At 44.4% G+C, this 24,790-nt stretch overlaps 1 protein-coding gene across 1 annotated transcript in view; it reads left to right on the top strand.

Annotated features, from left to right (window-relative positions):
* CES5A (carboxylesterase 5A) overlaps nt 1-24,790 on the top strand; it is a 95,286-nt gene that overhangs the window by 63,826 nt on the left and 6,670 nt on the right. The window contains exons 3-4 of the mRNA XM_017878961.1: nt 21,717-21,921; nt 24,017-24,155. Of these exons, the coding sequence (XP_017734450.1) occupies nt 21,717-21,921; nt 24,017-24,155 (344 nt within the window). The remainder of the gene's footprint in view (nt 1-21,716; nt 21,922-24,016; nt 24,156-24,790) is intronic.

Below are 24,790 nucleotides of genomic sequence, written 5' to 3'. Positions count from 1 at the left end.
TGTTTTTATTAGCAGCATGAGAACAGACTAATATAGAAACTGAGGAAGCTAGACTCTTCTTGAACGTCAGGTTCTCCTCTCTCTCAGGAACTAATCCATTCTCATGAGAGTGAGGCCTCACTCATCCTCTCAGGAGGGTATTAATTTGTTCATAAGGGATCCATGACCTAAACATCTCCCTTCAGGCCCCCCTTCCAGTGCTGCCACATTGGGGATCAAATTTCAACATGAGTTTTGGTGGAAACAAACTACATCCAAACCACAGCATTCCACTTCTGGATCCCCCAAACTCATGTTATTCTCACACGTAAAATACAATCATTCTATCCAAATAGTCCTAAATGTCTTAACTTGTTCTAGCACAAATTTTTAAATCCAAAGTCCAGCTATGAGCTTGTAAAATAACTAACAAACAAACAAACAACAACAAAAAAAAAACCAACATGTTATTTGCTTCCAAGACAACAATGGTAGAACAGGCACTTCCAAGATATAATGGTAGACATTTTCATCACAAAAGACTGAGACAAGAAAGTAGTAACAGGCCCCATACAAGTCAAAAGTCTGGCAGGGCAGATGTTAAATCTGAAAGCTCCAGAATGATGTGCCACATCTAGAACACACTGGTGTGAGGGCTGGGCTCCCACGCTTTGGAGCAGTGCTGCCCCCATGGCTTTGCTGAACATAGCCCATGTAGCTCCTCTCATAGGTTGGAGTTCATAAACGCATTTTTGGAAAGCTTGTTGTTTGTTATTGTGGACGTTTAAGTCTTTGGTTAGCTTAGTAGTCAGGTAGTAATTTGACAGAGATTTCTTTGAATTCCTGGGGGGAAAACAAAACAAATTCTTCCAATCTTTGCAAATGTATTCTGTGTGTGTGTGTCTTAAGGCAAGCCTTCTGCACTGAGCTGGACAATTTACATCTCTGCCTTAGCCTTAACCTTCTGTTTGGGCAGAGTCTGAAGGTCAGCCAGATGTGAGAGCTTAGGGACCTTAGAGGTTTTTTCTGAGTATGCTCCCTACTTTTGGCAAGCACATGGTCTTCTAGATTCCCAGGAATATGTGAGAGCTTTCAAAGCCCTTATCCCTTAAAGTATCTCACTTCGCATCTTTCCTTCCAAGCTTTTTGGTATGTTTATTGTTTCCCCCAAGGATCCACAACATGGGACTCTTGTTTTCCATTGGGATATATTCTTTGACCCAGGTGGCAGTAGCTAATGCATTTGTCTTGCATTGTAGGCTACCACCTTCAAAACTGCCATGGAACTAAAGAGTGGAAGAGGGTGCCAAAAATGTGACAAAACTTTTGTGTTGAGATTCAGCAACCTTTTTCTGCAGCGAATGTTTGATTATTATAAAGATTTTATTACCTTCCTGTGTTCAGATAAAGTTTATGCTGACATTTTTGCTAGTGTATTTACTGTTTTGTGGAGAAATGGGACCTTGGAGTTCCCTGCTCCATCATTTTCTTTGTTGTCACCCACATCCTCTAAAACATCATTTTTTTTTTTTATTTTTTTTTTTTTTTTTTTTTTTTTTTTGAGACAGAGTTTCACACTATCACCCAGGCTGGAGTGGAGTGGCAGAATCTGCAACCTCTGGCTCCCAGGTTCAAGCAATTCTCCTGCCTCAACCTCCCGAGTAGCAGGGACTACAGGCACCTGCCACCACATCTGACTAATTTTTTGTACTTTTAGTAGAGATGGTGTTTCACTTTGTTGGCCAGGCTGGTCTTGAACTCCTGACCTCATGATCTGCCTGCCTCGGCCTCCCAAAGTGCTGGGATTACAGGTGCGAGGCACTGCTCCTGGCCTGTTAATTCTTACAGTGTGGGTCTGCTGGTAGCACATTCTCCCAGCTTTTTTTTCTCTACATATTTTATTATTTATTATTTTATTTTATTATTTTATTCATTTTGAAGAATATTTTCTAAAATATTCTTTCTATAAAATTTTAGAAAAACATTTATTTTTTATTCATTACTTTTTTATCTTTTGGTTTCTGTTACTTCTAACAAAAATAGCCACCATTCTTATTGCTTTTTTCTACTATCCAATGAGTCTTTTATTCTTTGGCTTTTGGCAAAATTTTTTAAGCTTTAGTTTCAGCATTTGATTATAATATACCAAGAAGTGATTTTTAAATTGGTGTTTAAATTTGTATTCATCTTGCTTGAGATATGTTGAGATTGTCAGATATGCAGTTTGGTGCCTTTTATCAATTTTTCAGCTGATACCTCCTCAAATAGTTGTGCAACTTTATTCTCTTTCTCTGCTCTTTTGGATTTCAATTATACATATGTTAGATCATTTTATATTATATTTTAGGTTATTGATGCTTTTATTTTTCTTATTTTCTTCTTTTCACTTTGTGCTTCTGTTTGACTCTTTGATATTTCCCTCTTTTCAAGTTCACTAATGATTTTTTTCGACTGTCTAGTTTGCTGTTAAGCACATTTAAATAATGTTTTATTTCATGTGTTGTATTTTTTAACTTTAGAATTTTAATTTGTTTTTTGCAGAGTTTTCATTTCTCTACTGAAATTCTTCATATTTCCATTTATTTTGTCCAATTTCCCCTCTAAATTTTTAAATGTGCTCATAGTAATCACCTTAAAGTTCTTGTCTGTTATACCAATGTTGTTGTCATTTATGGGAACTGATTCTATTGACCTTACTTGTCTTTTGATTATGGGTCACATTTTCTTGTTTCTTTATGATTCTAATTGTTTTTTCTGTTTCACACTGATATTGAAAACAGATCTGATCAATTTAAGCAGAAATTAAGCTGAGTAAGGGTTGAGGCTTTGATTAGTTATGATTGACCTCTGGTTTCAAATGTCTCGAAGGTGTAGAAACAAGTCCCTCACTTCTCTGGGGCTTTGATAGATAAACATTGTGAATACACAAAATTTCTTTCTGTTTTCCAGCCCTTCCTCAGCTTCTCAGTGCCACTACCTACTCAGAAAAACTCCTGTGGAAGAGAATTATCAGGCAGGGACCAGAAGGCTGAATTTGGCATTTTTCCAGATTTCAACTTGCCAGGCTAAACCACATTTGACTTTAGAAGCTTAGGTGATTTCTCCTTGTCCCTGAATAACTCCCCTGCCTCTGATAGGCTAATCCTTTTACCTATTTTTGACCTTAACTTGGCAACTTCTCCCAAGGATATAACTGTACTCATCTATATTCATCTGTACTCATTTAGGAACTAATTGTTCCCTCTGTGGAATTTAGCTCTAAATTAGGTTTCTCTGTGTCCATAGTTCTTTGATAGCTTTATATATATAGTTTTTAAAAGTCTACCTACTATTTTGTTGTTGTTTTGTTAGAATGGGAGCTGTAAACAGCTTCTATGTCCTAACTGGAAGCAGAATTCCATTAGTGCCCTTATAAGCAGACTTATATTTTGAAAAAAACTTTAATTTAAAAAGCCAAAATTATAATTGCTTAAGTTTTTTGTATTAAGCTAGGCATTTTTTATGTGGTAAACCACACTGATTGATTTTCAAATATTAAACAAACCTTGCACACCAATGTTGACAAAAAGAGTCAAACTCTGTAAAATATTCAAAGAGATTTATTCTGAGCCAAATATGAGTGACCATGGCCTGTGACACAGCCCTCAAGAGGTCAAGAGAAAATGTACCCAAGGTGGTTGGGGTGCAGCTTGGTTTTATGCATTTTAGGGAGGCACGTGACACTGATCAAACACATTTGAGAAATAGATTGGTTTGTTCCAGAAAGGGGGCAATTTGAAGCAGGGATGGTGGTGTTGGGGGTGTGGGGGGGCTTCCAGGCTATAGGTAAATTTAAACATTTTCTGGCTGACAATTGGTTGAGTTTGTCTAAAGACCTGGGATCAATAGAATAGAAATATTCAGGTTAAGATAAAAGACTGTGGAGACCAAGTTTCTTTTGAAATCTCATAGTGGCTGCCCTTAGAGACAATAGATGGCAAATGTTTTCTATTCAGGCCTTTAAAAGGTGCTAGACTTTCTGTTAATCTCTTCAGGATTGGGAGCACCTGGAAGAAAAAGATCTAGCTATGTTAATAGAGATTCTTTACAAATGTAAATTTACCCCTACAAAGGATGGCTTTGCAGGGCCATTTCAAAATATGGCAAAGAAACATGTTTTGGGGTAAAATATTTTATTTTCTTCTTTGTCACATATGTTATGCTAGAGTCAGATTAGAAAGGAAGTCATGACATAGAGGGTTAAATAAAACCCATCTGATGAGAATTTATGGTTTGTAGGGTGTGAAAGGGAAATATTGTGGGCCCCCCAAATCACTAAGCTAAAGGGAAACTCAAGCTGGGGACTGTTTAGGTAAACCTGTCTCCCATTCTATTCAAAGTCATCCCTCTGCTCACTAAGATAAATGCATATACGACTGCCTTCTTTGGAAAGGTTAATCAGAAACTCAAAAGAATGCAACTGTTTGTCTGTCACCTACCTGTGACCTGGAAGCCCTCTCCCCACTTTGAGTTGTCCCACTTTTGCTTCGAGTTGTTCTGCCTTTCTGGACTGATCCAATGTTCATTTTACATATGCTAATTGGTGTCTCATGTCTCCCTAGGATATATAAAACCAAGCTGTGTTCTAACTACCTTGGACACACGTCATCAGGATGTTATTAAAGTTTTGGTGCTGCAAAATAGCACTCGAATATAAGATTTTCTTTTTTTTTCCTTCTCAGCAAGGCAATTTGCTTCTATAGAAGGGTGTGCCCTCACAGATGGAGCAATGGTGAGCACACACCTGGACAAGAGAGAGAAGTGGTTCTTATTCCTGACATGTGGCCCCTGCTGCTGTGTCATTCCCCATTGGCTAGGATTAGACCACACAAGTTAAACTAATTCTGATTGGCTCATTTAAAGAGAGTGACAGGGTGAGTGGTTTGGCAGGAAAAATGGTTATGGCAGAGCAGGAAATTGGAATAAGTCAGGGTGGAGAATGAGCAGGTAATTGGAATGAAGGTGGAGCAGATAATCAGAAAGAGTCAGGGTGGAGCAGGTGATCGAAAAAGGTTGCTTTACATGGAAGTTAAGTTTAAAAGTAGAAGGAAAAGAATTGAACATATTGACGTATTGATTCTTTGAAGAGAGATTTAGAACTCATATCTAACAAGGACCTCCTGAGGCTGTGTCACAGGTGCCCATCCTCAACATTGGCAAAATAAACTCTCTGAATTAACTAAGACCTGTCTCAGATTTTCGGAGTTCACAAGGGCAAGACTCACCAGACCCCTTGTATATTTGGGCAAGATAAGAAGAAAACAGAGCTTAGTTCTCACCAGGAATAAGCCTCAATTTGTTGTGATACATGTTTTTATATATCACTAGATTTGAATTGCTAGTATTTTAAAGGATTTTTTTTTCACATAGGTTTATAAGATATATCACTATTTAATTTTTATTTTTTCATGAAGTCCTTTGTGGGTTTTGCAATCAAGGTTATGCAGGTCTCATTAAAGTAGTTTGGAAATATTCCCTACTTTTTTATTCTCTGGAAGAGTTCCTGCAAGATTGTCATTGATTGATCCTAAAATGCTCACACAGAATTCTCTTCTATATTTGCCTCCACAAATTCACAAACAAAACAGTAAAATTAAAAAAAAAATAATAATTCAAGCCCACATCTGGAACATTGAGCTGCCTCAATCATGTCTGAATATTCATTGAAATTTGAGATTAAGTAATGTGATTTTCTTTTTCTAAACTGGGTATTTCTTACAATTAAAAATTTCAGCTTCTTTCATTTTTTTTTCAAGTTGTGTTGGAATGCTTCTTAAGCTTTCTGCCTTTCTTTTGCCTTTCTCTACCTTCCCACACCTTTTCTCCCTTCTCAGCCTGATGGAAAATATGGAGTCCATCCTTCTTGGATGTTTGCAAGACCCTTACAGACTCAGCTTATGCTACCATCAAGGGCATTCAAAATTTCTTTAAGTGAGCGTTGACTCTGATCCTTTCCTGGCTGGAAGGTCACTATGACTTGGTTCTGAAATCCAATTGTGTGAGAGTCTCTAAGAAGCTTCTATTTTAAGACTAGCCCACTGTGATATTGTGAAATACATAAGTGATCCTCATCCTTCATTTCCTAACATAAAGCTCCTAAAACGTCTTACATTCCTAGAGCAATAAGAGTGTCTTTTGTATTCTAATGAGATGACTGATGGCTGGGGGCTCCCACATAACCCAAGGATAGGAGCTGGTCACCAAGGGAACCAACCATGTGATTAGAAAGTAGGGGAGAGACATTGAAAGTTGGGTTAATTATCAATGGCCAATGATAGAATCGATCACACCTACAAAATAAAACCTTCATAAAAAAAAAAAAAGGACTCGGTTGGGAGAGCTTCTGGATAGCTGAACATGTGGAGGTTTAGGGTCAGGGGTGGGGCAGGTGGCATACCAGACAGGGCATAAGCACTCCATGCCCCTTCCCAGATACTTTGCTCTCTGCATCTCTTCCATCTGGCTGTTCACTTGTATCCTTTGTAATATCCTTTCCAATAAATGAGTGAAGTGTTTACTTGAGTTCTGTGAACCATTCTAGCAAATTAATTGAATCTAAGGAGGGGTCATGAGAACCCCAATTTATAGCCAGTAAGAGTCACAACCTACTACTTGCAACTGGCATCTGAAGTGGGGAGCAGGCTTATGGGACTGAGCCCCCAACCTGTGGGATTTGCTGTTATCTTCAGGTACATAGTGTCAGAATTGAATTGCATTAGAAGATACTCAGTTGGCATTTCTTGGAGAATGTCTTGGTGTATGGGGAAATACACACATTTGGTGTCAGAAGCATTGTGTTGAATGGTGTATGAGAATAGAGAGGAAAAAATATCTTTTTTTTTTCTATGTCTTAGACCCACATCCAGTTTGGCCCCTTTAGAGTCCTAGCAGGTTTCAGGGTTGAATATTTTCTGGGTTTAGGTCATTCTAGGCTACTTTTGAGTAAAGCTCCTCTTTAACTATCAAATTAGAGAGAGAAGCATATTCATAATTTTAAATGTAACATTTGTTAAAGTGCTGATCTCAGGTTCTGAGCTGGTCACTGAGGGTGCAAAGTGAATCCAAAATGTCCCTGCCCTCATGAAGTTCATACCTTGGTGGGAGAGGCTGAATAGCATGATGGTTAAAGCTAGAGTCAGACAGAGACCTAGATTTGAAGACCAGCTCTGTGACCTTCACTTAACCTTTCTGTGTCTTAGCCTCCTCATCTATAATTAGAATAACAATAGAATCAACTCCATAGCATTTTGTGAAGATTCAATGTGACATGCTTGCAAAATGCTTAGCACAGTGACTGACACAACCAATAAATGAAAATGGAAATCTTAGTCTGGGTTCCCTGAAAAGCAGAACCTGAGACAAAGACTAAGGTTCAGGTAGTTTATTTAGCAGACAATCCCAGGAATAAGGGAATAAGGGAACATGAAACAGGGTAGTGGAGGAAAAGTGAATGTAAGGGTCTTTTGTTGAGATTTTTGCTATTGTCAACTTGGGTCTTGGTTCCAGAGACCTATTAGACAATTAACAGAACATCTGCTAGAATTGTTCACTTGAATAACAGGAAGCTGGAGCCTTTATCCACTGACTCTTGCCCCATTGGTTAAAGGTTGCGCCTTCCTTCTGTGCTAACTTGTGCATGGGCCAGGTCGACTTTCCAACATCAGGAAGACCCTGGGGACAGCAAATGGAAAGCTGCATGGCCCCGTGATTGAGGTGAAATTTGTCAACATGAAGTGAATCTGTACTCCCATGGTACAGTCTACAACAACTGCAGCTGAAATCAGAGGTGGGCAGAGAGGACGAGATGTGGAACACTAGATATACCTGTGGAGTCTTAATTAGGAAAAAGGAGTCGGCAGGCAGGACTGAAGGAAAGCAAAAAGAAAAGGCAGATAAGCTACAAGTTTGTCTTTCTTCATGGTCCAGGACACAGCCTTTCCGTGCAAATAACTCACAATTTTCCTGTGCCCAGGTATCACCAGACCCTTGGCTGACAGAAAAATTGCAATTTAGCACCCTGTAACCTTGCCATAATCAGTACTGTATGCAGTACGCTGCAACTCAAGAACCATCCTATACAATTTCCAGCAAGCCTTTGTTTCCTTGGAGTCATCTCCTTTCTTGTTGATTCTGCCCATTGCTCCTTTGCAACATATTTTCATACTTTCTCTAATAAATCTGCCTTTTTAAATCCACAACTGGTAAAGTCGGCCTCAGACAGTCACTGCCTCAGCTAGTCACCATTCACCCATGACAATATCTTATACAGTCCACTCCTTGCTCCACTTAGATCTGCTCATACCCCACATTAAGTTTACACTGTCACATAGTCTTCATACTGGTGCCAGCTTCAATCTCCATAAAAGACTTAAGGCAGTAGAGTTAGAGGAACAAGTTCAGTATCCATTGCTGCAACAGGGCCTGAGTCCAAGTCCATCTGGTGAAATGCTCCAGACCCTTATCCCTGATGGATCTGATACCTTGGTTGACCTGGTTTGCCACACTGAATTTTCTGTAACTGAACATAAAAGCACCCTTATATATAGCCACAGCCCTAGTTTTTAATGACAATCAGTGTAGTAACTTAGTACCTTTTTTTTTTTTTTTTTGCCTCTGGTCCACTGGTAACAAGAGTCTGAAGTCATCAGGGAGCAGTTCTAGTTTCAAGTTCAATGAACTGTTTGCTGGGTCAACTGGTCAACTGTTGACCCGTGGAAGCATCCCTCCACCCCTAGAAAATGACCTGATATTCCACAGAGCCTAGGCTCTGGGGAACATGAAGCACAAATTCTGCAAGTGATGCAGAGTGATGGTGACAGAGGTCAATATTTCTTTCAGCTCTTGATTCTCAGACTGGTCTGTTCTAGCCTTTGAGGCACAGCATCACATTTTAAGTATTATAGAGTGTATACTGCATCCTGTAGTACAACATTCCAACCCTGCAGCGTGTTGATACCAAGTTTATTCCTTAGCATATCTCCTAATAGACCTTCCATTGTTCTATTATGCTGTTTCCAGTGGATGCAGCATATGGTAGGACCAGTGGGTCCTGTGGCCATTTGTTCACAGACCCATCCTTGACCACAAAATAGCTCCCTTTTGTTGATGTGATTACATCCTATGTAATCACGGGATTACATAGGATCCCATGATACAGATTAGGCAAGGGCCCTCAGGTGGTGGTGTTGACAAAGGTACTGTGAGCAGGGAAGGCAAACCCATAAATCTATATCCTGAGTAGGTGTCAATTCTGGTAAGGATGAGTCACCCATGTCTCCTCATATCCCAGGGTTAGGAGTCTGACATAATCAACAAGTTACCAAAGAGAGTTTGATTCCCACTTAGGATAGTGCTGTAGTGAGGGCTCATATTAGTTTCTGCTGCTGGCCAGTGGGCATTCAGGAGCAGTATTGCCAAGATCAGCCTTGGTGAATCAGAGCCCATGCTTAGCCACCATAGCTATTCTGTTCATATTCATTCATGGGTTTGTTGCGCAAGCACTGCATGGCTGAGGAAGGGGGCTGGTTGCCATGACTTGGATGAGTTTTGTCCCTCTGTTTGTAGAGTTCCTTGTTGGGCATTAACATGAAACACAAAGATCTACACCCTGTCCCACTCCCATAGATGAATCCTCATGATTCTTTCTCACACCTCTTTGTCACTGACTTAGGATCCTATCTGTTACTTCCCAGGCCCCTGAGCAATTGGCAAAGCCATTCACCACTGTTCAGAGGTCATGTATGTCTTTAACTCTTTTGTGACTATTTAAAGTAGCAACCAAGTATATTGCTTAAAAGTGGACACAAGGAGGATGTTTTTCTCACCACTATCTTTTGAGGTCACTCCTGAGAGTGGCTGTTGTGTAGCAGTTGAATTTGTGTAGCCCATCTTCTTAGGGCAGTCCATATGTAAACCAGGCCTGTTTGCCTCCTCCACCAGCTAGCCATAGGGAACCTGCCATGAGGTAGTGGACGGATGTGATTGAGGGGAAGCACTGGTGCAGTAGAGGGAGACAACGTGGGGTCGGCCATGTGTATGTAACTTTCTTGTGCTAGCCAGACTTGCTCAGTCACAATTTCTAATGTACCAAATGTGCTTGCCTCATCTTGTTGCTGGATCTGAAAATACTCAGCTCATAATGGGCAGCTCTGGTTGCCTATTCACTTGATATGCCATAGTAGGTAGTGGCCATGAGAATGAACCTTGTGGGCTTCTGACTATGGCTTCCAATCATTGAACCAGGGCACCAGCTACTTGCTGCTGGTCTGTCACAGCATTTACATCAAGGCCATGCTTCCCACAGGCTGCTCCCAGCTAACAACTGAGTGTAACAGGGATACAACGGCAGACCCATTTCTGGGAGACTCAAGACTCCTCTGGTGATTGACATAGGCTCTCAGTCTCCCTGAAACACTTGCTGGACCTTCTTTAGTCTTCATGGTAGCTAGGACGCTTTTACCCAACTTCATTATCTCTCCTTTGCAGATTGTATCACAGTCTGGCAGCTCTCCTGGACTTTCCTGGCTCCTTCCCCACTTCCCGTCCATAGGCATCTCCCCTAATGAAATCTTTGCATGTTTAATCCTGTCCTGGTGTCGGCTCCTTTGCATGTTTAATCCTTCTCAGACCAATGAAAGTGGTCTTAGAAGACAGGTGGTAAGATGGGGGTCTGGGACTGGATCACCTAGTAGGAGTGGAGGATACCATCTTAGGTGATTGATGAGACATAAGATGATGACTCAATTGCAAGATTTTGCTGGTGGTGATCTGAAAAAAATGTCCCACATTAGGGGGAATGCTGTAGGAGGGGCAATGATGTAAGTATTTGAAAAACACATGGAGAACAAAGCCTACAAAGGCAGTAGAGTAGGCCAGCTATGGCTAAGCTGCACACTGCAGAAGGAAAATGAGAGACAGAGAGCTGCTAAAGAGCAGATAATGGCTAAGTGTGAGATCAAAGCAGCCTTGGGGAGAGATTAAGAAAAGGCCCTTATCAGCAGTAGTGGGAGGGCACACGCAGTTGAACCATAGGCTGAAGACTTCACCAAAAATGTGCTCTTGAAAGGAGCACCAGTATCACTAAGAAGTTTAGTGGTAAGGCTGGGCACAGTGGCTCCCTCCTGTAATGCCAGCACTTTGGAAGGCCTAGGTGGGAGGATCACTTAAGCCAAGGGGTTCAAGACCAACCCGGGCAACATAAGGAGGCACTGTCTCTACACAAAATTTAAAAATTAGCCAGGCATGGTGGCATGTGTCTGTAGTCAAAGCTACTTGGGAGGCTGAGGAAAGAGAATCACTTGAGCACAGGAGGTTGAGGCTGATGTGAACTGTGATCATGCTATTGCACTTCAGTCTGGGCAGCACAGTGAGACCCTGTCTCAACAAAAAAGGAGGAAGTTTAGTGGTGGCAATGGGATGGCCCTCTTCTGCAGGCCAGGGGACATGGCAGGAGAGGTGGCCATAGAGCTGAGTTCATTAACATTGATAGAGAAGAGCGAGTCTCAAAGTCACTCATCCTGAGGCTGGGTAGTGGCACTTAACTGCCAGAAGGCAGGAGGCTGCAATTACTTTAACGATCACCAAGGCCAGAGGATCAGACAAGGGGACTTGACCTGTAAGGAGTGGTGGAGATGGTTAAGGGAGTGTGGTGTCTATAGGGGAACATAGACAGACTATTGACATAGGTGCTGCTTTGCATCCATGAAAAAGGATAAAGCAAGCATGGAGTAGTAGCACAAGACTGACGGGGGCTGCCCCAGTAAAACGCTACACATTTCTACTCAGTTCCCAGATCTGTGCCAATTGTCAGATCTTGAAACCACTGAAAGAAAAGGTGGCCAGGTCCTTAGAAAGAAGGACTGCACAATTGCAGCAAGTATATACCATGATAATTTTCCTAGTTCTTTTCTGAAGGTGCGTATGGTTATTTATTCAGGTGACTATGTACTGAGCAAATATTTCCAGGACTAATGGACACAGAGTCTGAAGTGACATTGCTATGTAGAGACCTAAAGTGTCACCATGACTCCCGTGTTAGAGTGGGGACCTACGAAAGCCCGGTAGTGAATGAAACTTTAGCTAAAGACTGGCTCACAGTGGGCTCACTGTGTCAATAGACCCCAGCTAGTGGTCATTTCCCCAGTGCCCAGGTGCATCAATTGGGAGGGATATACTTGGAGTAATCCCCCATAAGAAATCCAGGGTCTGTGAGGTAAGAGCTATCACAGTGGGGAAGCCCAAATAGAAACCTCCGAAACTGCCAGAAGCTAGTACGTTCCCATTTCATGGCCAAGTTAGTAAAGATAAAACAATATTGTATCCTCAGAGAGTGATATAGCAGAGATTAGCACTACTGTTAAAGACCTAAAAATGCAACGGTGGGCCAGGTGCAATGTCTCATGCCTGTGGGAGGCCAAGGTAGGAAGATCATGAAGTCAAGACGTCAGGACAATCTTGGCCAACATGGTGAAACCTCGTCTCTATTTAAAAAAAAAAAAAATACAAAAATTAGCTGGGCGTGGTGGTGCACGCCTCTAATCCCAGATACTCGGGAGGCTGAGGCAGGAGAATCACTTGAACCTGGGAGGCAGAGGTTGCAGTGAGCCATCGCGCCACTGCACTCCAGCCTGATGACAGAGCGAGACTCCATCTAAAAAAAAAAAAGATGCAATGGTGGTGATGCCTTTCACAATTCCATTCAATTCATCAGTCTGGCTGCTGCAGAAGTTGAACAGCCCCTGGAGAATGACCATAGACTACCGCACACTCAACCAAGCGGTAACTCTGATCATAGCTGCTGTGCTAGGTGTGGCATCCCTGCTTGAGCAGGTGAATAAGGCTTCTCCTATAACGTATGCTGCAGCTATAGATTTGGTGAATTCAATCTTTTCCATTCCAACTAGAAAAATTCGCATCTACATGGGATGAAAAATACTCAGTTACAGGGGTAGCTGCCTCTCACAATACAGTCCAAAGACATCTACCCTGCCTGGATGTCCCAAGAACATCACACTCATATGTTCCATTTACCACTTCATGCTCAATGGACAGGATGAGCAAGAGGTGGCCAGCCCTCTGGAGGCTTTGTGCTCCAGAGGGTGAGAGATAAGCCCTTTGGAAACTCAAGTAAGGGACATATCAGTGAAGGCTTGAGGAATCCCATGGGCAGAATATGCTAGGATTTCTCCTCTAAAGTAGAAGAAAAATCTAAGGTGCAGGTGGAGCTTATGGCAAGCTCCAGTGGGAGGATCATGATCTGGTCCCTGCAATTCTGGTATAAGTCTATGCCTACCACAGTAGGGAATTAAACCCCTTTGAGAATCGTCTCTGCACATTAGTGGGTCTTGGTATCAAGAAATGCTAGACCATGGGCACCAAGTGACTGTGCATCCAGAACTTTCCATTAAGAGATAAGTCCTGGCTATAAATCACTCTTGGGAAGGATTGGGGGTATGTTTATAGTCACTATATCTATAGTCCTCTCTTGAAGGACCCAGACTCCTTAAAACAATGAGCTCAGTAGGTTTGAGAAGTAGTTCAGGTCTGGAAGGATCTAGTAAAGGATTGTGATTTTTCATTGTTACGGCTGACATAAAATTCTAATCATCATCTCTTGACTTTCTCTGATTTTACAAGTTAAACAATATTCAAATTGGCTGCCTGTCTACTTTACTTCTAGGAATACCATGATGTATTAGCCATTGTCATAGATCTCTGTTGGACAAGGCATCTTGGTTGCCACTCTGTTTTTTTGCCCTTTAAGGTAATTATCTCCACCTTACCTCTGGTTATGCAGCACTACCTGGTCTCTGCTATTCCAGACTCATTCACACTGATACCAGGGAGCCCATTTCTATGGTAGCTAACAAGGATTATCACCACTGAGCTTCTCAAATAATTCCTTCCTGCCTAGCAAATTCCTTACTGCCCTAGTGAAGGGATCCTCTGTCATTCTTGGGAAACATTATCAGATAGTGGGTCCCTCATTCTAGGAGATGTATTTATTTTAACAGTTCCACATCCCTGAACCTTCTCATCTCTTCATCAATACTTGACCATTCTAACTGGTTAATTCTAACATCTCCATCGCATTTGCTGTAGGCTGTCATCATGTCCATGCTTCATAGGTCCACTCTCATAGCATATTAGCATCTACCCGAGGCATTCTCTGAGGATAGTAAGTCCTGCATCATAAGAATGTGCTCTTGTGCTAATAAATTCTCTCTACCCAGTCTTACCTTCTGCTCCACCCCTCAGGCTCACCACCATTCAAGACCCACCTCCACGCATGTTTTTCTCTGTTCCTATCAGGACATAATAGCCACATCAGGCGATTCATTCAGTAGGAAAGCCCTTTTCTTCTGGGGAAGGGACTCATGTTCTTGTTTAAGCTATGCTTAAGCTTGGCCCTGGTTACTGACCTGGAACAATGAGTGGATTGGGTGATCTTGATGAGGAAAAGCTTTATCTTGGGAAGTATCTATCATGGGTCAAGTCTATGCATTGTTACCAGAGTACAAGTGTCTGGTGTCCCCTAGTAAGGAGAGGCCTGCTTCTGCCAGGCTGGAGAGTTTAGGAGAAGCCAGGTATTCATTGTTCTCAAGTGCATCCATCCAGATGTCTGGAGTCTCAGACATTCCATGTCTCAGGGTCTGAATCATTCCCTGTTGGTGTCCTAACTTTAGCTTAGAAGATTTTTCAAGGCTATAGGCTCAACCTTACCCTTATGGGTAAATTCTGGGTCTAATTTTCAGCATAGTTTAACTATGGTTCCAGGAGACACAGCTATCTTTAAAAGCTGCTAGGAGACCTTCTGATTTTCACAGTGTACTCTGTGTTGATAGCTGATTAACTGAGACTGCCATTTTCTTCAAGATTTCCAAGGCAGTTAACAAAAGGCAGCCAACGCCGCAATACTTGTAATTACCCTTGCCTCTAGACCTAGAGGTGCTAGTGTTAATGCACGCCTCGGTGTAGCCCGCCCCTCTGAACCACATCCCGGGTCACCACTGACAGTCTTAGTAATAGGATGCTGTCTGACTAGCGGGGAGATCCAGTTTCAGAATCTCACTGAGGATTTGCTCTCTAGGTCTCCTTCTCATACCTGTCAACTGACTTAGTTTGTGTGCCTGAAAACAGAGCCTGAGGCAGGGATTTGGGTAAAAAGGTAGATTTCTCGGGAGCAAGGGTGGAGGGGAGGAGGGAAGGTGAGACGAGGGGATATTCCTGAGACTGCTGCTGTGAGTAATGGGAGCCCCACTTCCTTGGACTTTCATGCAGCACACAGAATGCCTCAGAGCTCCCTCAGCTCTCATGGCCCTTCTGTTGAGGGTTCCTCCTGGGGGACTCCATCTGTCCTGTAATGTCTGGTCTCACTTGAGCAAAGACAGAAGGGATATTTCTGCCCTGGGGCAGAAGATAGAAAGCCAGGGGCCCACCCATGCTTCAGGTGGTATGCTGTCAGTGCAAAGGGAGGCTGGGCACCTGCACACTACTGTCCACTGCAGCTGTGGCTGAAATCCGAGGTGGGCTGAAGTTTTGTGACCTGCCTGAGAGATCACATGGTCCTTGTCAGAGTCATCATCATCATTATCATTGGGTATACCACCATAGAACAAGGGCAGCATGTTGTAAATAATAGAGTCATCAAAAAGTACATGGGTGGGAAGAGGAGAATGAGTCTAGCATTTGGTAATGAGGAGGTCTACATGGAAGAAGTGGTTTTTCATGGAATCTTTAAGACAAGTAGGATTTCATCAGGTAAAGAAGTCACCTGAGTGTGGTGGGCCATGCCTGGCCACACCCCTGTAATCCCAGAGCTTTGGGAGGCAGAAACTGGTGGATGACTTGAGACCAGGAGTTGGATACCAGCCTGGGCAACATAGTAAGACTCCATCTCTCCAAAAAAAAAAAAAAAAAAAAAAAAAAAAAAAAAAAAAAAAAAAAATTAGCCGGGTATGGTGGTGTGCACCTGTAGTCCTAGATACTTGGGAGACAGAGGTGGGAGGATTACATGAGCCTAGGAGTTTGTCATGCCACTGCACACAAGTCTGGGTGACAGAGAGACACTGTCTGAAAAAAAAAAAAAAAAAAGGCAAGAAAGAAAAGAATTCAAGGCAAAACATTCCAGGGGAGGAAAATATAACAAACAAACACTGGATATAGTGATGGGGGTGCAGTGATGAGATGCAGGAGTGGAGGTACAGTGATGGGGTGCAGTGATGAGGTATAGAGATGGGATGCAGCAATAGGGCACAATCATGGGCTTGCAGGGATGGGAGGTAGTGGCCTGCAGTGGTGGAGTAGAGTGATGAAGTATATTGGTGAGGGTTCAGTGGTAAGGTGCAGTAATGGGAGTACAGTGGTGTAGTACAATGGTGGGGTTGCAGTGATGGAGTGCAGTGATGCAGTGCAGTGGTGGGATGCAGTGATGGGGTAGCAGTGGAGCTGCAGTGGTGGAGTGCAGTGGCAGGGTACAGCAATGGGATAATGGTGGAGGTGCAGTGATGGGGTGCACTGGTGGGATGCAGTGGTGGGGTGCAGTGGTGGGGGTGCAGTGATGGGGTGCAGCAATGGGCTATAGAAATGGGGAGCATTGGTGGAGTGTGGTGGTGGGGGTGCAGCGATGGGGGTAGCAGTGGAGCTGCAGTGGTGGGGTGCAGTGGCAGGGGTGCAGTGATGGGGTGCAGTGGTGGGGTGCAGTGATCAGGTGCAGTGGTGGGGTACAGTGGTGGGGCACAGTGATGGGGTGCAGTGGTGGGGGTGCAGAGGTGGGGTGCAGTGATGGAGGTAGTGGTGGGGGTGCAGTGGTGGGTGTAGTGATGGAGTGCAGTAGTGGGGTGCAGTGGTGGGAGTGCAGTGGTAGGGTATAGTGATGGGATAATGGTGGAGGTGCAGTGATGGGGTGCAGTGGTGGGATGCAATGGAGGGGTGCAGTGGTGGGGTGCAGTGGTGGGATGCAATGGTGGGGTGCAGTGGTGGGGTATAGTGATGGGGTGCTGCAATGGGGTGTAGTGATGGGGTGCAGTGGTGGGATGCCTTGTGGGGGTGCAGTGATGGGGCACAGTGATGGGGCACAGTGATGGGGCACAGTGATGGGGTGCAGTGGTAGAGTGCAGTGATGGGGTGCAGTCATGGGGGTAGTGGTGGGGGTGCAGTGATGGGGTGCAGTGGTGGGGATAGCAGTGGGGTTGCAGTGAGTCATTAGTTTGGAATCATAGAATGGAGTCAGATGAGAAAAGGTTTGAAGGTCAAGTTAAAGTGTTTGGGTTTAATATGAATGTGTGAGAGGTTTGAAGAAACAGGTTATGAGATGGAAGCTCTAAGGCTTCCCAGCTGTGGGTCCATATGTGGTGTGTGGGGCATTGCCTAGTGACCTGATTCCAGCACCAGAGCACCACTCCTTTGTTTTGTCCACCTACAGACTGGTTTCCACCCTGAGGCAGCTGACATTACTCTTGTACCTTCAAGGTTCCTTTAGCCTCTCTTTATGAGGATCCAAAAGTGGGCTTTGATCTTTACCACCTATCGGCAGAGGTAGATGAACCTATGTTTTAAGCCAAGCTGCTTAAAGTACAAGCCCTTAGCCCTCATCTTGGTTTTCTCCCTCAGGGTTTCAGCAGAGCAATCTGGGAGAACAGGGAGAGCCTATCAAAGGTCTATGTCTCCCAAAGGGCCATCCAGACCACTGGCCTGTGCTACTGATGGGGACATCAAGGTCCAAGGTGGTTATTCAGCTTTCTAGAAGATTAAGTAAGTTTTCATGACCCAAGAACTGCAGAAGCTGGCCCATCCTCCCAGATCTTTCTATGGCCTCTTCTTTCCTACTCCCTCCTCCCCAAATTGCAAAGCCTGCAGCTCAAGGGCAGGAAACCTGAGCTCTAGTACCAGCTGTGCTGCTTCTCAGCTTTGTGATATTGGACCAGCAATCCCACCTTGCAAAATCTCAGTTTCCTCATCTACAAAATGAGACTAATCACATTAAATTAGGTAACAGATGCAAAGAAAGCATTTAGCCCAGGGTCTGGTACCTATAAGGCATTCTGTAAATGAAGGCTAGTGGCATTGATTCCTGACATTATCAGTATTCCTCACAGAGTAGGTCCTGTGCATTAGGGGATGCCTGCGACAGAGGCAGTACCTAGAGAGAACAGCAAATAGAAGACACTTCATTAGGAAACCATTTCCTCTACAGTTCTCTTTGCATTCTGATTTTGTGGAAGAGAAAGACTCAGTTTGGTGGTATTACAGCATGTTATATATATATACACACACACACATATATATATACACACACACATGTATGTGATATGTGTTTGTGTGCATATATATATGTGTATGTATATATATATAATGCTTGTTAATTTCCATTTTTAGCATGGAGAATTCTTTGCCCCTCTGGTTAATGATATATAATTACATCTAACTCAATCTGGTAAAGTCCTATTCAGTAACTTAAACAGTCTCTTTAGATAGCATAATCACTTCAAATAAATCCATAGCCTCTCACATTTGCTCCCCACCCCACCCACACTCCTTGCCAAGATGGTGTCAGGCTGTGTAAGTCAAAGGATGTTAATAGGACCGCGTGAGTGGGAGGGCAGAGGGAACTTGGACCCACTTGCAGAAGTCCTTGCGTTGTGGTCTCCACAGAAACGTCCCGCTGCCCGGGTTCCTGGGAGGAGGATGAATTCTCACGTGGTGAGCTCATGGTCTGTCCTCTCGTCTTGATCAAAGCCCACTGACCCTCCCTGGTTGACTCAGTGCCCCACCTCACCGTGGCCAGTGCTCAACACCGTGCTCCAGCACAGGCCAGGCTGTAGTTTCACTCTGTTCTCGAGTCCATGAAGCGCATCTGTAGCCCCCTGCCCTCCTCCTCCTCCTCCTCCTCCTCCTCTAGCTCCCAGCCCAGGTTGGTAGTCACCTCTGAGTTTTCTTCAAAGCCACATGGTGATGTCTGGATCAATTTCAAGGAATTGGGGATCCAAGGGAAGTGGGAGCACTCTCTGAGATCTCTCTTGGCCCAACCACTTCTGCCCTGCTGTGGCTGCCCCAGGTTGGTTGAGATGTGGAACCCTTCTGTCAGTATCCTCCTGCAGAACTCTTCACTGCTTAGCACACATTTCATCCTTGGCACACGTTTCAGCCCGTCACTGCACCCCATCACTTTCCCCCATTGCTGTACCCCTTTAGGACCTATGTCTAAGAAAGGGAGTCAGGGCACTTTGCATCACATGTGCTTTCCCTACCTCTGTTCCCTTCTCCTTTCCAAAATCCACTGTACAGAAGGGCCGGATTTTCCTGTTTGTCCTATTTTGGGGATCTTCTCCACCATACACCTTCCCTTCGTTGTAATGATTGCTAGAGGTAAGGGAATGGTTTTGTGGTATAGAAATGCAAGATATATTGGCTTGCTCTTCCCAAAACACTATCCTTATTGCACTAGGTAGATACAATTTTCTTTAATAACAGATTTTTTAAAATGTCCATTTAAAGAAAAAAAATCAAGTAAACTGATAGTGAATTTGGTAGTGGGAATGGTACAAATTGTGAAGACAGAAGGTCTAGGGCTGAGCTTTGTGAGGCCACAGGGCACATGTAAGAAACTGTGATGAACGTGTACCTGGAAGAGTCCAAGGTGTACTCCAAGGAGGAAGAGAGTCATGGCTACGATTTATTAGAGAATAAGAGAAGTTGGAAAAGCAAAGCACTAAGAAGTTCAGGAGAAACAGGGGAAGGTTCTTGGAAGAGGTGGCAGTCAAATTGGATTTTAAAGAAGAAGCTGGAGAAGAAAGACATCCACACTGGGGGTGGTGGTGTTGGTAACAAGATAGTTTGTGTGAAGTGTTTTAAAATAGTTGAGTGAGCAGTGGTGTACAGAATTGATAATATTTCTGGTCAGATGAAGGGACAGATTTGAAGGCCAGGGAGAAACTTTTTGGTGGCAACTATGAAGGGCCAGAGGGGAAATAATATAATCTAAGAGGCCTCAAGGTTGCCAAGGAGGCTGTAGACCAAATGGCCATTGAAGACTCTTGTTGTCAGGGCCAGCTGGGCTGCCAGTCTGAGCTGGCAGTGTTTGTGCCTTCAGAGTCACTCGCTTGTCCCAGCAGCAACCTTCTTCCTCTTCTCAGAAACTTCTCGGCTTCTCTAGCCTGCACTGTGTCCCATAGGCAGGTCTGGAAACCTCATTCATCCTTGGGTCTCTGGAACTTGTAATCCTAAAATGTCTTGCCTGGTCTGGAATGTCTTTTCTATTTCCCCCATCCCGGAAGTCCAAAGCCTATCACATTATCTTTCCCCAGCTCAAGAGTTAATCATCAGCTTCCTATGTAAATGAGAACAGGAAAGTCTTGCTTGGTCAGTTCCTTTGAGAATATTGTTCTGATGCTGTTCTTCAGTAACTCGGCTGCCTCTGCCTGCTTATTCAGCATTTACTGGTTAACGAGAAGCTCTTTCTGGCTCCCGAACGAAGTTCTCTGAGGCGAGCAGCAGCCGTCGATGTTCACGGAGTTCAGGCAGGCAGCCAAATGAGTGGGAATTGGGTGCACCCAGGTCAGATCCTATTTTGGGCTATCTGGGTCCTTGCAGCCCCCACCAAGGGTGAGATATCCAATGGGAGAGGAGGGCTCTCAGAAGATGGGGTGGGTGAGGATTTTCCACTGGTAGAAATAAGGTTATTTTTTAGAGGTCTCTGAGGGTCCGTGGAGAGCTATGTAGTACTTTGATGGCATCAATGTTCTGGTGTTGCCAAGAACCTAGGACCAGAGCTCCTTTCTTGGGGTGGGTAGCACAAAAAGACCCTGGTTCTGCCCTTAGGATGCTCACACGCTGCAAGGGGTTTAGAGGGGCTCTATCCTGAGCACTGGGGAGGTGTGAGGAGCAGAGCCTGTGCTTCCGCACTCCTGGCTGCAGCGACAGGACTTTCAGTAATGAAATGACATTAGAAACAGTGCTAAGACACCCGGGTCTTGCTAAGTAAGTAGCTGGGCAGTTTCCTTCCCAAGCCTCCATGTTCTGTGTGGTGACTGAGACTCCTGCATGCCCAGTCTCCCAAAGTGCCATGCTGCTGGAAGTGGATGGGTTGATTTCAGGAAGCATCTGCTTGAGAATTTTACATTTTCATCCATGAATATTCATGTGTATTCAAAAGCATATACCTAACTCACCAACCACAATTCCATAAATGTCATTACTTGGAATTCTTCTAGGTAAAATTTTAAAAGGAATTTATTGAAATTAAATTTTAAGAAAAAAATAAAAACCCAGTAATCATGCAGGTGCTGCACAGATGTGCCGGCAGTGGTGCCGGAGGGTGTGGAGTGACAGAAGTGTAGGAACTCCTGGGAAGATGAGTTTGTGGCATCCCAGGATCTACAGTGTTTGGTGTGTGTCAATCCTGTAGAAAGAAAGAGCTCTCAGCAGAAGGGAGATGGGTTCCTGAGTGAATGGGGGAGATTTGGTGGCTAGGTGCTGCTGGGCTCCTAGGAGAAACTAAGTCAGTGGTCTCATGGGGGTGACTTCCACAGCAATGTTGGAAGAAGCTGTGGACCTGGATTCATGAAGAGGGAACCTGGATACCGTCAGCTGCACAGCCTCTGAGTGAAGGAAGCATGTCCCCACTGGAGACCTCCAGGCTGGGTGGGCCATGACCCTGCCTGTCCCCAGCCTGCTCCTGATTCCTCCATGTGTTCCCCCAGGGCCTTCTGCTGAAGGGCCACAGAGGAACACCAGGCTGGGATGGATTCAGGGCAAGCAAGTCACCATGCTGGGAAGCCCTGTGCCTGTGAACGTGTTCCTTGGAGTCCCCTTTGCTGCTCCCCCGCTGGGACCCCTGCGAATTACAAACCCACAGCCTGCATCACCCTGGGATAACTTGCGAGAAGCCACCTCCTACCCTAATTTGTAAGACCAGGTTTGGGCCCACGGGTGGCTTGTGACTCTGGGAGTGGCAGGAATGCAGGTCATGCAGCATAGTGAGAAAGAAGAGGGATTGGCGTGGATGAGGGAGGAGGGAAAGAGAGGGCTTGAGACTCAGGCCAGTGGTTCGATAATCCCCTGACTCCTAAACCGACTGATGGCCAGAACGCTGGAAGCATCTTTAAAAATATGTCGATTCTCCAAGCTCCCTTCTGAACTTTCTGAATCAGAATATCTCAAGCTGAGCCCAGGAAACTATTATCTGAACTCTCTCTAGAGACTCTGATCACCAACCAGGTTTTCTGAAAGTGCTGAGATGGGCTTACTGAGTCCTTTGGTCAGAAGGGACTGTCTAGGTATCTTCTTGTGACCTCTCACCCAAGCCTGACCTCTATGGTTAGACTGGGTGGGGCTTTATTGAGAAGAACCACACTAGAAGGGTGTCAGCTCCAGCTGCCAAAACTGTGCCTGATGCAATACCTGACCCATGGTGAACTGCATAAATACCCATGGAAAGAACATGTGGATGTGTCTCTGTGACACAGGGATTCTGGGAGGTAAGGACCTCCTGGTCACTGCAGATTTTCAAGCTAGGGTAAGTAACCAGTTGCCAGGTTAATTGTGGAGTGGTGAGGTGAGACTTACTGGGTGGGCAGTGAGACTTGAAAATCCCCCTAGAATCTTCCAACTCTTTAGATTCTGTCAAGCTCTCAGGTTGGGCCACATGGGTTCCTAGCAGAAGAAATTTTGGTGCCAGGATATTCCCTAAGCCACAGAAGATGACCCCATGTGGTCCAAGGACTGAGGACATCAAGCTGAAACTCATTTGTTGTGTGCCTTCATTCATTCACCCAACTAATATTCATTGAGAACCAACTAGATAACTGGCTCCCCATTAGGCCAACTGGCTCTCCATTAGGACTGGGGACACGGCAGGGGATGAGTCATAGCTGTCCTCAGGGAGCATGCAGAGGGGTGATGGTGGCAGGAATGTAAGCAGTAATCGACAGTTAAAATATAAGACGGGAAGGGCAACCATTAGGGTGTCAGGGAAGGATGCTGAGGGGAAATAAAGACCCACCTGGCCCAGCTTTGATGGGAGGTCAGAGATGGCTTTTCTGAAAGCACTGAGGCCTGATCAACAACATACAAAAGGGGCAAGGAGGCATGAACACCTGTCAGGAGAAGACGTGCAGTGATATTGCACACTATTCTATTATGAAAACAACTAGCATTGATTGTGCACACAGTATGGTAGAAGCATTCACATTACAGCCTCACTTAATCTTACGGTGTATCATGCTCTGTGCTGGTGCTCTGAGGTAGAGAGGTGACTAAAGCAGAGTCGTAGGCCCTTAGCTGCTCACAGCTGAGCTGGGGATGATGACAATGCACACGCACAAGCTTAGGACAAGTTCTGGGAAAGAACACAAAGTAGGTTGGTGTTTAAAAAGAAGAGATATGGTAGAACTGGAGAAATCTCAGAAGGCTTTTGGGAGGAGGTCGCAAGTTGGAGCGAATCTGAAGCAAAGGAAAGAATGTGAGCACACAGATATGGGGAGAGAGCAGTCGAGGCAGAGGGCCCGGCTTGAGCAAAGCCTGGGTGCGGGAGTCTATCCTGGTTGGTTCCAGGTACAGAGGACTGGAAATGTTCCTTTGCTCTTCTGGGGACAGAAGAGGGAGCCGCAGGGGCAAAGCCCTTGTTATTCGACTGTGTCCTGCCCTCTACAGTTTGGGGAGTTGTTGGGCCAGCTTGGTTTCTTATGTGTGTCTATATTATGGTGGTGGCATAGGAGGGTGGTGTAGGCATGGGAGGGTGGTGGGTGGGTGGTAATAGTGCAATTATTCTACACCATATGCTTTCCTAGCCAGGAACCAGATCAAAGAGAAGTATAATTTGCTTGCTTGTTTGTTTTGGAAACCACGGGGGTTTGGGCATGATTGGACTTTGTACCAGTAGCTGCCTCTTCTGCTCAGGCAGAGGAGACAACCAGGCCTCCCTGCTCTCAGAAGAACTGGCCCTTCCCAGGCAAGTTTGCTGACAACTTTTTCTGAGGGTTTTCTCCTCTCCTTCTCCAAGGTGCCTCCAGAACTCAGAGTGGCTGCGCTTAGATCAACACATGCTCAAGGTGCATTACCCCAATATCGGCGTGTCAGAAGACTGCCTGTACCTGAACATCTATGTGCCTGCCCACGCCGATGTAGGCTCCAAGCTCCCCGTAAGGCTGCCTGCTGTGTGTGCTTCAAGCTCCAGCTAGCAGGACCTTGGCCTGGGATCCAGGCAGCGCAGCTGTGTGTCTGGAATCGGAACTACCCGCTGTTGGGTAAAAGGGAAATGTAATCACATCAACACTTTTAAAAAATCATTCGAATGATAGATTCACGTGATCAGTTTTTCTGATTGATTCTTTATTGGCAGTGCCTTGACTTTTAATTTTATTTTGTTTTGTTTTCCCATCTGCTGCATATTTAGTGACCTGTAAACTTTCAGAAAAGACACTTCTTAAAAGGAGTCTGACTTTTTTTTTAATTTGAGGTATCTTTTTTTAAAAATTATACTTTAAATTCTAGGGTACATGTGCATAACGTGCAGGTTTGTTACATATGTATACATGTGCCATGTTGGTGTGCTGCACCCATTAACTCATCATTTACATTAGGTATATCTCCTAATGCTATCCCTCCCCCCTTCCCACTCCCCACAATAGGCCCTGGTGTGTGAGGTTCCCCTTCCTGTGTCCAAGTGATCTCATTGTTCAATTCCCACCTATGAGTGAGAACATGCGGTGTTTCATTTTCTGTCCTTGTGATAGTTTGCTGAGAATGATGGTTTCCAGCTGCATCCATGTCCCTA

Source organism: Rhinopithecus bieti, unplaced genomic scaffold, assembly GCF_001698545.2.
Source record: "Rhinopithecus bieti isolate Rb0 unplaced genomic scaffold, ASM169854v2 scaffold_11161, whole genome shotgun sequence".
NCBI classification, from domain to species: Eukaryota; Metazoa; Chordata; class Mammalia; order Primates; family Cercopithecidae; genus Rhinopithecus; species Rhinopithecus bieti.
The sequence above is the reverse complement of the archived record's forward strand: the minus strand, read 5'-3'. Positions and strand labels throughout refer to the sequence as shown.